Below are 16,093 nucleotides of genomic sequence, written 5' to 3'. Positions count from 1 at the left end.
GAGAAAATGAATTAAGTTGTGTAAAACTGATCTTAACCTCTTGAGACCTGAGCTTTTGTTTGGTATATTATATTATAGATATTTAGGATTAGTCGGACCTGATAAATACAATAACTAAGCATCATCTTTGAACAGGAAGTAGTTTTTCATAAAAAATAATGTCCTCATATGAGGAACAGTGGTTTTATTTTACTATATAACAATTAATTCCCCAGTGTATAAAACTACTTCCTTACATTTATATCTTCCCAACATCCACAAACAAGTACTTTCTGATTAGCCGTAGTTTGTGTCGTAGCTTGTTGCTAAAATTAGTTACATTTGTACAACATATCAAACTACAATCATTATAAAGCGTAGATAAATAAGTTTAAACCATAAAATTTGATCAGGTTTTGTACCTGGTTCACTTTTATCTGGGAATCGGCTGCTGATTGACTCGACTGAGATACTTGCCATCCTGTTTTTACTGATTGTTAAACTGTAATGTGCTTTTATGACCACTAGGTGGCACAAAAAAGTGTAAACGAAAGAGGACATCAGGTCAAAGTTAAGCAAAATGAAGTATATAATCCAGCAAACCCAAAATGTAATGTCCCGATATGTCAGGGGTGTCGAACTCATTTTCATTGAAGGGCTACATACAACCCAATTTAATCTCAAGTGGGCCAGACAAGTAAGACCATTGCATAATAACGTACAAATAATATATAATATATATATATATATATATTATAACTTTACTATAATAAACCATCTATTTACTTAAGAAGAAAGAGTTAAATTTAAACAATATTGTCTGTTTATTTTGCACATTACTTTGCACAGAAGCTGCTGATTGATAACATTTTGCACATTAATTATTTAAATAAATGATAGCAATATGAATGAATATATATATTTTTATTAATGTATGTATGTATTGCTTTTTCAGAGGATTGTATTCATAATCAAGGTGGAGAAAAACAAATGTCTGAAGCAGCAGAAAAATTGGAATTACTTCTACGGCCGGATTGGACCCCTTGGCGGGCCGATTTTGGCCTGCGGGCCTTATGTTTGACACCCCTGCCATATGAGGACGCGGGGTCGCAGGAGGTTAAAGAAGTCGACCAAACCAGTAGGAATCTTTATGCTTCTCTGTTAGCAGCGAGTCTGATGTTGTTTGATCATTTTCAGCAGCTATAAACTCATTAAAACATGACAGCAGGTGAATTAGAGCAACAAAAAAAAGGAGAAACTTCAGTCTGTTTCAGGCGGCAGGAAAAGTTACACCAAATGACTAAAATCTATAATTTGCTTGCAAAGCTTGAGAGAAATGAATAATAGAGAATAAGTCAATGTAAGGGCACTGGTGGAAAGATAGGAGCTCCATCAGGTTAAAAAGAAAAAGCAACAACTTCACTGTGTGTGTTAGTGTGTGTGTTAGTGCTGCCACCCGGTGGTCTACAGCTGTAACTACACCTCAGTGAAGGTCAACCAGAACAAAAATGGCACTTTAAAAAAACACCACATCCACTGATATTTTATTATTTCCTGATAATAAAATGTCATTTACATTTTTGCACACATATCTTGCACTTTATTTATTATTATTATTATTATTTATTTATTTTTTTAAAGTGCAGGAAGCCAAATGATCTGCACATATCTGTAATAATGCCTGTGAGCTGCAGATCCAAGACAAGAGGACGTAGAGGCAGCGAGATGCACGAAGAAATAACGTTTGCACATAAACTCATCATGTAGAGGTTTAACAGTGATTGTATATGAACAGCTACTTCCACTTATTTACTGCAATAAAAGTGCTTGGTATTTTTTTTAGTCTAGTTTTATGATTTAGAAAAAATATTAAAAAGCAAAAGTAGAACTTAAAATATAACTTGCCTGATAACCTTTTTTTTTCTTTTCTCTTCTTGGGACTTAACGATAAGTACAGTAACTATAAAGATGACAAGTTCTCCATCTATCAAAGCCCAAACTGCCTTAAAAAGATTGAGAAAGATGACACCTTCTGATTGAAATATTTAAGAATAAAAGTGAGGTTTTCCTGCATGTGTGAAACGCCAAAGCTGCCACAGTTTGTTTTTGTTGTTTAAATATAAATTATACTCATTTTTAAAAGGCTGATTCTGATATTCTTTACATGTGACAAATGAAGTGAAATTACAATATAATGTTACTAACAGTGTGGAAACTTCAACATAATGGAGAAAAAACACGATTTGAACTGTTTATGAACTGAATATTTTTAATTTACAGACATTTGGGGGGGGGGGGTCTAAAAAGATTGTACAGGTGGTGTTTTGACTTGTAATATATGTTGGACTGCACTCTCTATTATAATGTTATATTATTATAATAATGTTAATGCAAGTTTGAGATACAGTCACTGGAAAGGTTGTTTTCTTCCTATCAACACTAACACTGGTATATTATTTGCATGTGGAAAGTTACCAAAGGTGCAATAATTTATAGCTTTTTATTTTAATTTATTTTATTTTTTCACAGTTGAGTCTGAATTTAAAGCAAAACCAATAGAAAGTTTTACTATTTTTTATTTTCTTGTTGCTATTAATGAGTTATTTAACTTATTGATTGTTACATGTATTTTATTTTATTGATCAGTGTTATTTATTTATTCATTTATTTATTAGGTGTTTTTTGTTTGAATTGCAGCCTACTGACATTTTTTCATCAAGTTTTTATTAAGTTTCTTTTGTCGATTTATTTTTTATTGATCAATGTTATTTATTTATTTATTTATTTAACATTTTTATAGTTTTCAGGTGTTTTTCTGTATAAATTGCTGCATGCTGATGTTATTTATTCCAAGTTTCTGCTGTCTATATTTTCATATGACGAGTTATTTCACTTATTTTCTGACCGTTACATGCGTTTTATTTTATTAATGTGATTTATTTTCCAATTTTTTTTTTGTTTCATTGGTTGTTTTTTGTATGAACTGCAGCGTATTGACAATGTAAAAAAGCATCTGTGTGCTACATATGAATGAAAAGTAACTGCTTATTCAGCTCGGAAGCCAAAAATCTATTATTATTATTATACAGCTTATAAATGAGGTATCTTTGTTTGACTAAAATGATTAAGAAGAAAAGTCTAAATATAGTTTTTAAGACAAATGAATGAATCTTATAACAGAGCTGGATTTTTCCTCTAAAACCTAAAAAAAAAAGTGAAGGTGTCACATTTTTCAAATTATATAATTGAAGTCAACGGGTTATGAATTCCCACACAGCTCATTTCACACATTTCTCCTGTAAAATGTAAAAATATGTCAACAGATTTGTTTGAAATGAGTTACCTGAGATTTCTAACACTTGACATCAACAGAATAATATTTAAAAAAAGAGCTTTTTATGTTTTATTTTTATTTGACAAAAATCTAAAAAACCTATTTTACGAAAACGTTCTTTAAAAAAACCCAACAACAACTAAATGTACAGTTTGTAAAGGCTAAATACTGTAATCTAATGTACATAATAAGGCTGTATAATGCTGCGCTAATGAATGCTGGGTAAGTTATGTGAATTCATTCAAGATTTAAGATTTCATTTACATTCATCATTCATTTTTGCTTTTGTTTCATACGTAGCAAAAAAACATCCAAAAATGTCAAAAGTTGGACGTAATTCAACTTTTGTCAGCTGGATGATTCAATGAATGATAAGTTTGTGTTCTTGTTTGTTTGAGAGTTAAAAAAGGAGTTTAAACTCTATAAAACTCCTAGTTTTTATATATGCTGCGATGAATGTTTTTTCACAGTTTACGGTTCACCTCTTCTACACATCTTCAATTAAATGAATGTCTGCTTATCAAATAACCATGTTCACCACACAAAACAGAAAAACCATTAAAAAAGGGAACACATTGGGTCTGTTAGAAACCGCGTACTTTCCTACTACTCTACTAACTCTGACGTCATTTGAAGTTGTAGTGTGTTTCAACTGCGTAGTTATTTTTATTTAGCGAATGCAAAGTCTTTAAGCTAAGCAGTTGCCTCCTGGTCTGCTGTATGGAGGGTGACAAATCCTCCTTTCAGTCTTTGGAGAGGACAAACTTCTATGATGTGCTCCATAGGCTGCTCCTCTCCACAAGCACACAGTGGGCTTGGGCTACTGCCCCATTTGTGAAGGCTGGCCAAGCAGGGGCCAAGTCCAGTCCTGAAACGATTTAGCGTAGACCACTGTCTCCTTGGGAGGTTGGTGCCAGGAACCTGTTGGTTGGGGTCTGACACCAGATGTTTGTAAGGGACCTCCTTGGACTCCCATCCATTTCTCCAAGCGGATTGGATGGTGAAGTCAGCTGGTGGGGTGTTCTTCCAAATTGGCCGCCTGGATGGAAGTCGAGCAGTGGGTGGGTTGTAGATGTCTTTATGGATTGGTAGATGGGGAGAGGACAATGGATCAGCGTTCACGTCGCGTCCTCCGTCAGTACCCGGGCTCGCCCGGGGAAACTAATGATCCCTCCAGCAGACTAAATTCTAAGAGACGACGCCCGAGAGCCAAGTCAAAGAATCGTAGTCACAGTCTTAAAGCCGAAAGCAAACTGCGTAGTATGTGATTTAGAGTGTGTGGGAAGTTCCTGGATGGTTTACTAGATTCTCCAGAAATGCAGAGTATGCATCAAGAGCTGACTACTCACACTCACATTACCCAAGATGCAACGCAACTTCTGACAAAAACCCCAAAATACAAACGTCACAGATCACCACCTCAGTGGTTTCAAGTTAGCTACAGCGAGGGTATGTTCACTCCCTGTTTTCAAAATAAAAGCACTAAGTTTTCTTAATAATAAAAGGCAACAGGTCTTTTATTTTGTGAAAATGACCGGAAGTGCGTTACTCGCTACGGCTAACTCCGAATTCTCAGGAAAAAAAACTTTAAACAGGTGTTATTTGGACAAATTAGCGTCACATTGTGGATCTAAAGGGCTACTTTACTTTCTTCCTAAAAAGGTTAGAAATGTGGATAAAGTGGTTTATTTACAGAGTTAGAGCTAAAATGAAATCAGCTTCAGCCTGATGATTTCAGCTCGGGTAGGAACCAAATGCATTGTGGGTAATCGTGTAGTTTACTACAGTGTAAACGGTCTGCTTACTATCTGGTCGTTTAGTGTGTAGTATACAAGTATGTACTGTAGTATGTAGTATGCGGTTTTGAACATAGCCATTTAGTTTTAGTCTTATAAAATGTTCTTCATTGTGCACACTTCCAGCTGTGACTTAAACGTCTGAAATATCTTCATTTTCCATTGTATCATTTTATCAGTTTTTGTACAGATAGTTACAAAAGTGCCCAGTGAAGAAAAATAAAAATAAAATAAAGCTATATAATGTTCCTTTTACTGTCAAGAATGCAACAAAAGCAACTGCAAATGTGTACAATATTATTGTAATAATAATAATAATAATAATAAAGCAAAACAGAGACAAAAATCACTCACCTTCATGAAACTGTGTACAGATGCTGCTTTAACTTGAACTGTCGAGATCTACGTTATCAAAAAGTGTAAACAGCATCTGTAAAAAAAAAAAAAGCAGAAAAATGGAGAAATACTGTAAAAAAAAAAAAAAAAAAAGTGAAAAAAAGTGACTTATAGAAACACAAGTTATAGAGTTTGTGAACGAGTGTGCGGCTTGGATAAGACGGTTAAGATCAGATGATTTTGGGAAGAGTTGAGAAGTTTTTAAAAAAAGGAGCTGCTACTGTTTTAACGACGTGTTTAACTTGTTTTCTTTGAGTCACGATGTGCAGAGCTGAATGTTTGATCGATTTAAATGAAGCAAAATGAAAAGTTGCACAGAATAAATTACTTGAAAAAGTCTCTGTTGTGTCAGTTTGTTGTTTTTAAAGAGGTGGAAAATAATAAAGTACATTACATATTTACTATACTTAAGCCATACTGTTCATATTTTACCCTCATAGTTTGTTTCCCTTGTAAAAAGTGTCTATACCAAATTTTAAACCACAAATCTGTTTAGAAAGCATCAATAGTCGATCTGAGAGTGTATTTTTTAGGTTTTACACCACTCATTTATGGAGAACAGCTACTATCACACAATATCATGTCCTATTTTACCTAAGACATGAAAATATAACACAGCAATAATGATTGAAATGTTATTTTATTGAAAGTGAAAATGACAAGAAATCCTCATAACTACTATCTTATTAAAAATATTAACTATTCATTTCACTAAAACATGTCAATAGATATGGCTTAAATTTTAACCCAGAACAGCCTCAATGGACAAAAGTATAACATTTGAAATATTTAAGTGTTTTTGGGCCACTCTAGGAAAAGTCATCAAATTTCAGAATAAAAGACATTTTTAATATGATTCGTCATATTAAATATGTGGAAGACAAGTATTGTATTGTAAAAGAAGTACTCCTCTTACATTTTAGACAATAAAGTTTACAATTATAAATACAACCATTTATACACATTAATTTAATGAAACTTCTTCAGGATGAACTCAGATATAAGTGAGATACTTGAACATGATAAAAAACTCACCCGACACACAATGAAAATAAAACCAAAGGCTGTAAATGAGCTGGTGACATTGAGTAAATTATATTCTCAGTGGAGAAACTAACTACTTTACTAATGTACTGTATGTTTACTGAAGTATTTCCATGTTATAATACTTTAAACATTATACTTCTGCTCCATGACTGTGGTACAGGCTGACCAAAGTGGTCTAATCTTTAGTAGGAGGCAGACACAGAAGGCTTGATCAGTTGTCCAACGGTATTTTATTATTATAAAATGTGCCACGATGTTTCACATGTAACCAAAAGTTGTACAAAACAATTAACTCATAAGCATAACTGAAATAAAATTAAAGTAACGTGTACACAGCTACACTCTACCAGAGCAATCTCACAGCTCCTGCTTATATAGAGCCCTCCATCAGCCTGCCCTCTGAATGAAAGTGGACTATACCACTCCTCAGGTAAATCCTGAGCCCCTCCTGAAACAGGTAAGTAACAACGAGATTAGCATTTAACCAAAATTCACATAACATCACTTTTATACAGCCTGCCTCCATCACATCTGCAACCAAACTTAATCAAATCACAGACGGTCTTAATAATTTATACAACAATTCACCGTCCACCCCTCCACATGGTTCTACCCTAGTGACATCACTGATGATGTCACCAGTCTATAAATTCAGGAAATGTAGGCCATCTTCTCCCTTTGTTTCCTGAGCGCATGGTAAGTACGGTGAGTAACAAAGAAAGACAATCCTAAACTTATGTAATCAAACTAAACCAATAAACTCTAACTAACCTTAATCCAAGTGTTTTATTTTAACCTAAAGTCTGCTGAGATGTAACTTATAACCAAATATACTGCAAAACACAAACATACCCGGGATAGTAAGTATCTGCGAAGTATGATTACTGACTAACTTATGGTCCAAACAACAAGTATAATTAAATAAGTTATGGTACAAATGTAGTCCATGGGGACAAATGGTGTGCCCTCACCCACTTTGTCACAATGACCCATCAGAATTACCTCTCTACTTTTTGTGGATGATGTAGTCCAGCTGGCCTCAACACATCATGACCTCCAACAGGCTCTGGGAAGGTTTGCTGCCGAATGTGAAGCAGTCGGGATGCAAGTCAGCACCTCCAAATCTGAGGCCATGGTGTATGAAGGTTATTAATTAAACTGCAGTAAATTGAACCTATCAGGGTCATTAAGTTGAAACTGTTTTAAAGTTGTGTTTATGTAACTTTTTGGAGGCTGGAGTTTGTATTGTGCGAAACTGAGAAGTATTTTGAGTATTTTTTTGTGCACACTTTGTTTATATGAGTAGAAGAGAACATACCGAACATTAGGAAACACCTCTCGGACCACAGAGTCTAATCAACACGTCTGTAGAACTGGACATTAGAGCCTTCATGGAGGATGTATTGAAGGTCTGCTGTATTAGACTACATTAGTTTCAACTGCATGTACCTAACAAACTCGTAAATATAATAATGGATACCGGTATGGAGCTAAATCAAGCTCATATGTTTTCCATTTGAAAAAGATATTTACTTTGAATAAATTATTTATTTTCATCAACATTATTATTTCTTTTTAAGAGTTTCAGGTCTTTTTTTCAGTTTCATACTTCTGACCCTGATATTGCTTTGGGGTCGTGGTATGTGATGGCATAACAATGATGGAAGCTATCTCCTCTGTCACCTTAAACCTGGCTGGTAATGGCTTCTGCTCCCTAAGGAGGCAGCAGCAGCATCTCCTGAGGGAGCAGGTAAGAAACACTGTCTGTCTGGACTATATTAATGGCTGGTGTTTGTAACATAAGGACATACATCAAGGTAAAAGATGTGTTTAGGTGGAGGACATGCCCGAGTTAAGTTTGAAGCATATGGCTAGCCGCTAGCATTCACCAAGTTAGCTGCAAACTACAGCTGTTTTTATATAATTTATGTTGCAGCCAAGGACTCCGTCACAAGCAGGACTGTAACTAACTGTCTTTATTTCTTAACAACATAAACAGTCCACCAGTAGGTTTCCTCGGCTGCTAAATAAGCTAGCTGCTACGCTTGTTTTCTTCTATCGATGCTTTCTCAACTCATTACTTACCGAGTCTACAGCACCACCTGGTGGCGGAATTTATACAATGAACAAACTGCAATGCAAATTAGCCTATTCCCTCCGTGACCCAGCCCCATATAAGAAGCAGGAAATGGATGGATGATGGTAAAGCCAGGCATTTACTAAGACGCTGTTTTTCTGGAGGACATTTCAGTTTAGCTGGTGTAATTTTGATGGTGATAGCAATCAGAGCACAGTAGGTGTGAAGAGGTCAGGACTCAGGCTCCTCATATAGTGGACATGTGAGATAATTTCAGATGTTCCTGGACAAAATGAAGATGTCATATTAGAAGCAAGTAGCAAAGACCACCAAAGTCCTCTCCAGAAGATTGAACTGTGCTTATGAAGACAAACTGCTAGACTGATATAAAGAGACAAATGCATTGTATCACTGCAGCCTCTAAGAGTCCATAAGTTAACTAAAACAATCTGACTTTACCACCTTTTGTCTTATTTTCATTTTTTGAAGCTTGTGACAGAAATAACTCCCTCTAAAATCTCATAGTGAAAGCTTCACACAGTAATTTCTGAGTGTTGAGAAACAATAATCACCACAGATGTGTGAGATTATTTAGTGAGTCATGTATCTGTGCAGACATGATAAGATGTATTAAAAGTAGATAAGTGGCATAACAGCCGCCATAAGAACAGGGTTAATGTTTGTGCCGTGACACTTGATGTATGTGAAGAGTTTGACAAGTGAAGTGGGAAAAAACAGCTCACATAGTCAGGTGACATCAGGTGGTTTCCCATCAGCAGATCAGAGGAAGATATATACATTTTCCAGAGGGGGGCGCTGTCACACCTCTGACATCTCAGTACAGATAAACTCAGGCATCAATCAGCAGTGAGTCACAAACACTAAGTAACAGTCGGATACATTAATTATATAAAAGATCTAGTATTTAGCCTCTTGCTTTGTTTGTGTCAACATGAAACAAAGGTGAAGAAGTGAGTTTTTCAAAATAAAAGTATATAACGTGTTACACGACACAAAAAGTAAAAGTGAGGATAGTAACAGAGGATAAATCGTGCTGACAGCAAAATGAAAAACAGCATCAGGTGTCCAAACATCAACAGAGGTGTTCAGTTTCTCTTTGGTCGAGCAGTCTTCAGCGTACACAGTTTCACATTAGTTCAGAAGCTTCTAGCTTGTAGGACACAGCTGAGCTGAGCTGATGTTAGTGATGAAGAAACTGCCTCGTCTTCCTCATGCTGTGGTTTTATTTCTTTGGTTGCTGTTTTCACTCTGAAGTAATGAAGATTTGATCTGTCCTGATTTTTAAAGTATTTTATTTTGAAACTTAACTGCGTGTCTAAATCAAATCTTGGTGGTTTTATCACAAATAAAACTTTTGATCAGGAATGTTTTCAATCCCAGAACATCCACACAGAACAAAAGAAGAATAATAACACATTACTGCAGCTCCACAAGCTCCAGAGTGCTGATCTGTAGCTGACAGTGACCTCTGACCTCCCAGAAAGTCAACACATTATAATACATTAGCCTACAAAACATGACAGGTGTTAATATATATGATGATGTGACTTCCATGCACTAACAAAGTTAAGAAACCCAAAATAAAGCCTCACAGTTTAAAGATAAAGCCTCTCTACCCTCTATAGCATGGGCGAAAACAGGCAAACGTTACTTTCACTTTCATTCATAACCTGTTTAGATCAGTTTAACCCAGATTTAAGTGACGTTGCTCTCAAACTAAATTCTCATTGGCTCAGATGGAGGCTGAAGTGAGCTCTCCTGCCAGTCCTACCCACAGATCAGCGGTGTGGCACACATGAGGAACAGTCTGTGTCTCTGGATAAAAAATATATTCAGTAACGTTATCGATATTACAGTTCAAAATGAAGATCTTGTGTTTTCTGGTCCTCCTGGGTCTACATAGCGCAGCAGCAGGTGAGTCAATGTAGTTTTTTTTTGTTGTTAGTCTGCTGAATGTTTCAGAAAAAGCTTTACATCTGTAGACATGGTTATACGAATTTAAGTTTGTTTCATAGTATTAGATGTTTAGTTCCCTGACTTCCTCGCAGATTATAGAAATGTTTAAAAAGTCACAAACTTTAGTTTGTTCACTTTAAATCCAGTCTTGGTGCAACATGTTGATTAATGTCTATTTTTTAGGTCACCTATCAGTTTTTTGGCGCTATATTTCTGAAATGGAGCTGTTTTTAAACGCATTTTTTCTGTCTTTCACTGTTTTAAATCAATGCCATTATTTGATTTTATAATATTTTATTAGGATCTTTTAAGTGGACTCAGTCTGAGCGTGGTTTGGACAAAATGGCAACTCAAAATAGTCTTAACACACACTCAAATAAAGACAACATGTAACTAAAATAACCCACAACAAAACACGTTTTAAACTACACACTTTAACAAAGTTGTAGCTACTTTCTGTAATTGACATGTAAGTTGTTCGTGACGTCATATTTCTATAAAATTTTGACATTTATTCCGAACAACAATACTGAAAATCACACCATCAGTCAGTGGCGCTGTTTTCATGATTCTGAAGACAAACAACTTCCGGCTCTGTTAGCACAATATTTAATATCATTCACTAATGTCTGTAAACTAAATGACTGACATCCATCATTTATTTTGTTTAAATTTGCCAAATATCACAGATCTCATGTTCAAAATAATTTAATACTGAGTTTTGTAAGTTCTGCCATGTTACAATATTATATCTCAATCTGTAATTTGGTTGTCAAATATTCATTAAAGTGACTGTTTGAGCAAAAATGTAAACATGTATTGCTTTTCTTACAGTCCCATGATGGTAAACAGAATTTTGGGGGTTTGACTTTTCTTTGGACAAAACAAAATATTTGAAAATGTTGATGTGGGATCTGAGAACTTGAAAATTGACATTTTTCACTTTTTAATAATAACATTGTATTAAAATGTTTTGCTTAATAAAAACACGATTACTAGGTTATCTGATTTAGCTGCATTAAACCAGATGTTACAATAAAACACAGAGACAAATGTGCAAACATCAGTCTGAGATCAAATTAGTCACAAAGTCATTCACAGTGTTAAAACTGCAAAGATTTGAAGGCGAACTTCTCAGAACAAACACATCTGAGTACATAAATGACAGAAGACAGCAGAGCATCATGAAACACACAATAATCTGATAGTTCAACGTTTATTCTGCTTTCTGCTGCAGTAAACTCTTGGAATCTGGACTAAAAGTGAATGATCAGTTCACATTGGATATTAGAGTTAATAAAAAATATGCTTTTAATTCAGTATAAACTGATATCAATAGAAACAGAACAGAATGAGTACATGAGAGTAAAAATAATCCAAGAGAACTTTCTAAAATATAAAACTCAACATTTTTTGTGATTGTCACACAATTCAGAAGATTTAGTTTTACACAAAATGTTTATTATCAGAGATTTTGAAAGTGAAATTCAAATATAATTCTTGAAGTTTTTTCAAGAGGAGTTTTTTATTTTGCACAATAATAAGACAAGAAAAAGAAAAAGAAAGGTGCAAGGTAGCAACAAGAAACCCAAAAGGGCTAATACAGGGCCTCTACCTATATTAGCATTCACCAGTTAGATTAAAAACAAGTAACTATGAAATAGAACAAATAATAATTACCATAAAAAATAAAGCAAATTATAATAATATTGAAAATTAAAATTAAAAACTTCTTAAAAATTCTTAAGTTACATAAATCAAGATATGAAAGTGAGATGCACAAGAGACAGGTCTTACTTTTATCATTTATTTTCATTTATTGCAGGTTTATAAGTTTTGTCACTTGTTTCATTCATCCTGCCACATTTATACAGTTTTTAAAATTTGCTTAACCAAAGAAATAGAAGAAAGAATCCAAAATATGAGTACAACATCAGGAAAATGAATTTAAATGTTATTTAATCATTAATAAAGACAACAGGAAAGTGGAAACTGAACAACCCATTTCTAAACTGTATAAAGTAGAAGAAACAGAAGTTGCCATTGTCCACAGTTTACAATATAAGATAAAAACCATAATAGACATTCTTTAATCCAATACAAAATATTTCAATTAGCTGAATAGAGAAAGTCTAATTATAATCACATGCAGCATGTATCAGTCCCTACAGGAAAATGTGATTTTGTGATCATAATTATTAACCCAAAGTCAAGAAATGTGCAATATTTCTGAGCTTGCTAAATCACAGCAATGTTTGGCTCAAATCAATAGAGGAAGATTATAAGATAATTATAATACATCCATTAAATCAACAGATGTGATTTGGACCAATTATTGCATTTCACATCATAGCAGTTCACAGGAAGTGATTAAATATGACTTTTCATCGGTTATTATATTCCTTTACTTAAAATTGTTCCCAATTGCTGCAATTTTAGAGAAAAGCTGCTGAAAGAAGTACATTTTTTTTAAATGTAAAGGTTATTTATAAAACTAATTCAGAAAACTGAAATGATGACATGAACTTTGTCTTACAGTGCAACACTCTCTGGAGTATTACTACACTGGTTCCTCTCAAGTCCCAAACTTCCCAGAGTTTGTGGCTGTAAGGACATTTGATGGTGTTCAGGTTGAACACTATGACAGCAACACCATGAAAGCAGTACCCAAACAGGACTGGGTGGACGAATTCCCAGAAGATTTACAGTACTGGGTGAAGGTGACTGAGAGCCATCGGGATAACCAGCAGCTCTTCAAAGTCAACCTCGAAACTTTGAGGGAGCGCTTTAACCAAACTGGAGGTTTGTTTATGTTTCACAGTTTTTTGTATTGTTGCATCCAAATGTTACAGACTAGTGATTAGTGACTAATCCTGAATAAAAGCTTCAGGAGCTTCAGGACAGTCTAGTTTGTAGTGTCACAGGAAGAGATCATAGTGGGACTGGCTGCAGGATTTCAGTGGATGTAAAGTTCAGTCCAGGATCAGGTTTAATCTGTATGTGTTAGTCAGGACTCTACCTCAGTGTGTGTGTGTGTGTGTGTGTGTTAGTCAGGACTTCACCTCAGTGTGTGTGTCTGTGTGTGTTAGTCAGGACTCTACCTCAGTGTTGTTCTCAGTGGAGGCAGTGTGTCTCTGTGGTAAAGACAGGAAGTGGACTCTGTTTCCCAGCAGTCTCTGCTTCTCTGTCTCTCTCTGAGTAGTCCACACTGCCCAGATGATGATTGGCTGTGAGTGGTTTCCATCCAGCCAATAACAGCAGAAGGTGTAGATGTTGTGTTTTGGTGTGTGTGGATCAGTGTGTCTCTGTGGTGAAGATGTGATATCAGCTGGTTTACTGCAGTCTGTCTCTCTGTCTCTCTGTCTCTCTGTCTCAGGTGTCCACATTGTCCAGGAGATGTACGGCTGTGAATGGGACAATGAGACTGGAGATTTTAATGGATTCTATCAGTATGGTTATGATGGTGAAGACTTCATATCACTTGACCTAAAGACTCTGACATGGATCGCTCCCAAACAACAGGCTGTCATCACCAAACAGAAATGGGAGAGGACTGGTCAAGGAGAACGCTGGAAGAACGACATCATCCAGACTTGGGTTAACTGGCTGAAGGAGTATGTGAACTACGGGAGGAGCTCTCTGATGAGAACAGGTAGAATCACATGACCTGATGTAGTTTCATGAACACAACAATGTTAATATGCCTCCTCTGTTTCTAACTTACAGTAACATTACAATCAATATGAACCAACACACAGAGACCTGCTGTCTCAGATTTTCTCTCTGTCTCTTTTTCACATTTTTAACCACTCTATATCTCCACTTTCTTTCTCTTTTCTCTCACATTTCTGTCTGTCTTTATCTCTCTCACTGTCCTCCCCTCTTTCTAACCTAGTCTCTCACTCCTTACCTCTCTTCATCTGTCTTTCTTCTCCTCTGTCCATCCCACCTTTTCTCAATCACACTTCAATGAGGTGTATTTGCATGTCATATATACTGTATATATAAGTGTTAAGAATACATTTAAATATCAAACAGGAATTATAATAATAATATACTGTAAATAATAATAAAGAAACTATAAACTGTCTTTGTCTTTACTCTCCAGACCTTCCCTCAGTGTCTCTCCTCCAGAAGACTCCCTCCTCTCCAGTCAGCTGCTTCGCTACAGGTTTCTACCCTGCCAGAGCCGAGATGTTCTGGAGGAAAGATGGAGAGGAACTTCATGAGGATGTGGAGCTTGGAGAGATCCTCCCCAACCATGATGGATCCTTCCAGATGAGTGTTGCCCTGAACCTTTCATCAGTCACACCTGAAGACTGGAGGAGGTACGAATGTGTGTTTCAGCTCTCTGGTGTGAAGGACGACATCATCACCAAACTGGACAAAGCTGTGATCAAATCTAATGAAGGTAAGATTGGAATCGGAAGTGATGGAGTTGTTAAACACATTTTCTTTACTTTCATCTGATTTATATTTTGTTAATTTGTGGTGGATGGTGTGTTTTTTCCTTCAGTTTCTTTTTTATTTGTCTCTGTTTTTTAAGTCATCTAGATTTTATGTGTCTTTTTAATCAGTTTTATTTTTCCAAATGATCAGAGCGAGTTCAATTTCTTTAGAAATATGTATGCTTTCCTTTTCAGTACAGTTTCTATATGTTTATTATGTTACCTGATAACAAAGTTTATTTCTTCTCTAGTTGTTAATTTGGTCACTCTAATTGATCTTTCAGACATTACCTGCATGGTAGCTCCTGCCAGCACTGTATGAATGTGTGTGAATGGGTGAATGAAGCGTAGTGTAAAAGTGCTTTGACCATTTACCATTTTAATATTTTACTGATCACTTATAAAGCACAACTGGGTCTAGTTCCAAGCTACATAGCAGATATGTTGACTCCATATGAGCTGGCCCACAGTCTTAGATCCTCGGGAGGGGCCCTGCTGGCTGTTCCAAAGTCAAGGTTGAAATCTAAAGGAAACTGTGTTTTTGCCATCAGGGCCCCTCGGCTTTGGAACAACCTGCCTGAGGAAATAAGGCTTGCAGATTGAGTAACTTCTTTTAAATCACTTCTTAAAACTAAATTCCACAGATTAGCTTTTATGTGATGTTGTTTGTTTATTGTTAGTCTTTTTATTTCATTTTATGTATTTTATTTTATTTATTATTTTTTAATTTTCATCCTCTCCTTACTGTATTTCATTGTCTTCTACTTTCATCTTGTTAATGTCTACAGTCTACTACTGTTGTATGTCTTGCTTTCTGTTAATGTGGCATTATTATTATTATCATTGTTTATTGTTTATTTATTTATATTTTATTATTTCCACATGTCAGAGCATCAAGCCTCCTCTAACATCTACTTCTTTATTTCTGTTTTCCCCTCACACAAGAGCTCTTACAACAGTTGAAGGCATCGTTATTTATTAGATAGATATTTACACAAGTTTAAATTTAGCCTGTCAAAGCATAATTGTGTTAAACACT

At 35.3% G+C, this 16,093-nt stretch overlaps 2 protein-coding genes across 2 annotated transcripts in view; both read left to right on the top strand.

Moving 5' to 3' along the window:
* The first annotated feature begins 10,456 nt into the window (after nt 1-10,456).
* Nucleotides 10,457-16,093, top strand: part of LOC128373829 (BOLA class I histocompatibility antigen, alpha chain BL3-7-like) — a 52,430-nt gene continuing 46,793 nt past the window's right edge. Inside the window, exon 1 of the mRNA XM_053334024.1 lies at nt 10,457-10,485. The gene's annotated coding sequence lies outside the window, so the exon portion shown is untranslated. The remainder of the gene's footprint in view (nt 10,486-16,093) is intronic.
* Nucleotides 10,513-14,272, top strand: LOC128374704 (class I histocompatibility antigen, F10 alpha chain-like). Its single transcript, XM_053334967.1, has 3 exons — nt 10,513-10,564; nt 13,145-13,408; nt 13,983-14,272. Exons 1-3 carry the CDS (start codon nt 10,513-10,515, stop codon nt 14,270-14,272), a joined length of 606 nt encoding a protein of 201 aa, XP_053190942.1.

The sequence above is a fragment of the Scomber japonicus genome, chromosome 15 (assembly GCF_027409825.1).
Source record: "Scomber japonicus isolate fScoJap1 chromosome 15, fScoJap1.pri, whole genome shotgun sequence".
Classification (NCBI taxonomy): Eukaryota; Metazoa; Chordata; class Actinopteri; order Scombriformes; family Scombridae; genus Scomber; species Scomber japonicus.
This window is presented reverse-complemented; position numbering and strand designations above follow the sequence as displayed.

Excerpts from the sequence above, each read along its gene's own strand:
- LOC128374704 (XM_053334967.1), top strand. The coding sequence starts at position 10,513 with ATGAAGATCTTGTGTTTTCTGGTCCTCCTGGGTCTACATAGCGCAGCA. Across the intron at positions 10,565-13,144 it reads TCTACATAGCGCAGCAGCAG|TGCAACACTCTCTGGAGTAT; the intron begins GTGAGTCAATGT and ends TTTGTCTTACAG. Across the intron at positions 13,409-13,982 it reads GCGCTTTAACCAAACTGGAG|GTGTCCACATTGTCCAGGAG; the intron begins GTTTGTTTATGT and ends TCTCTGTCTCAG.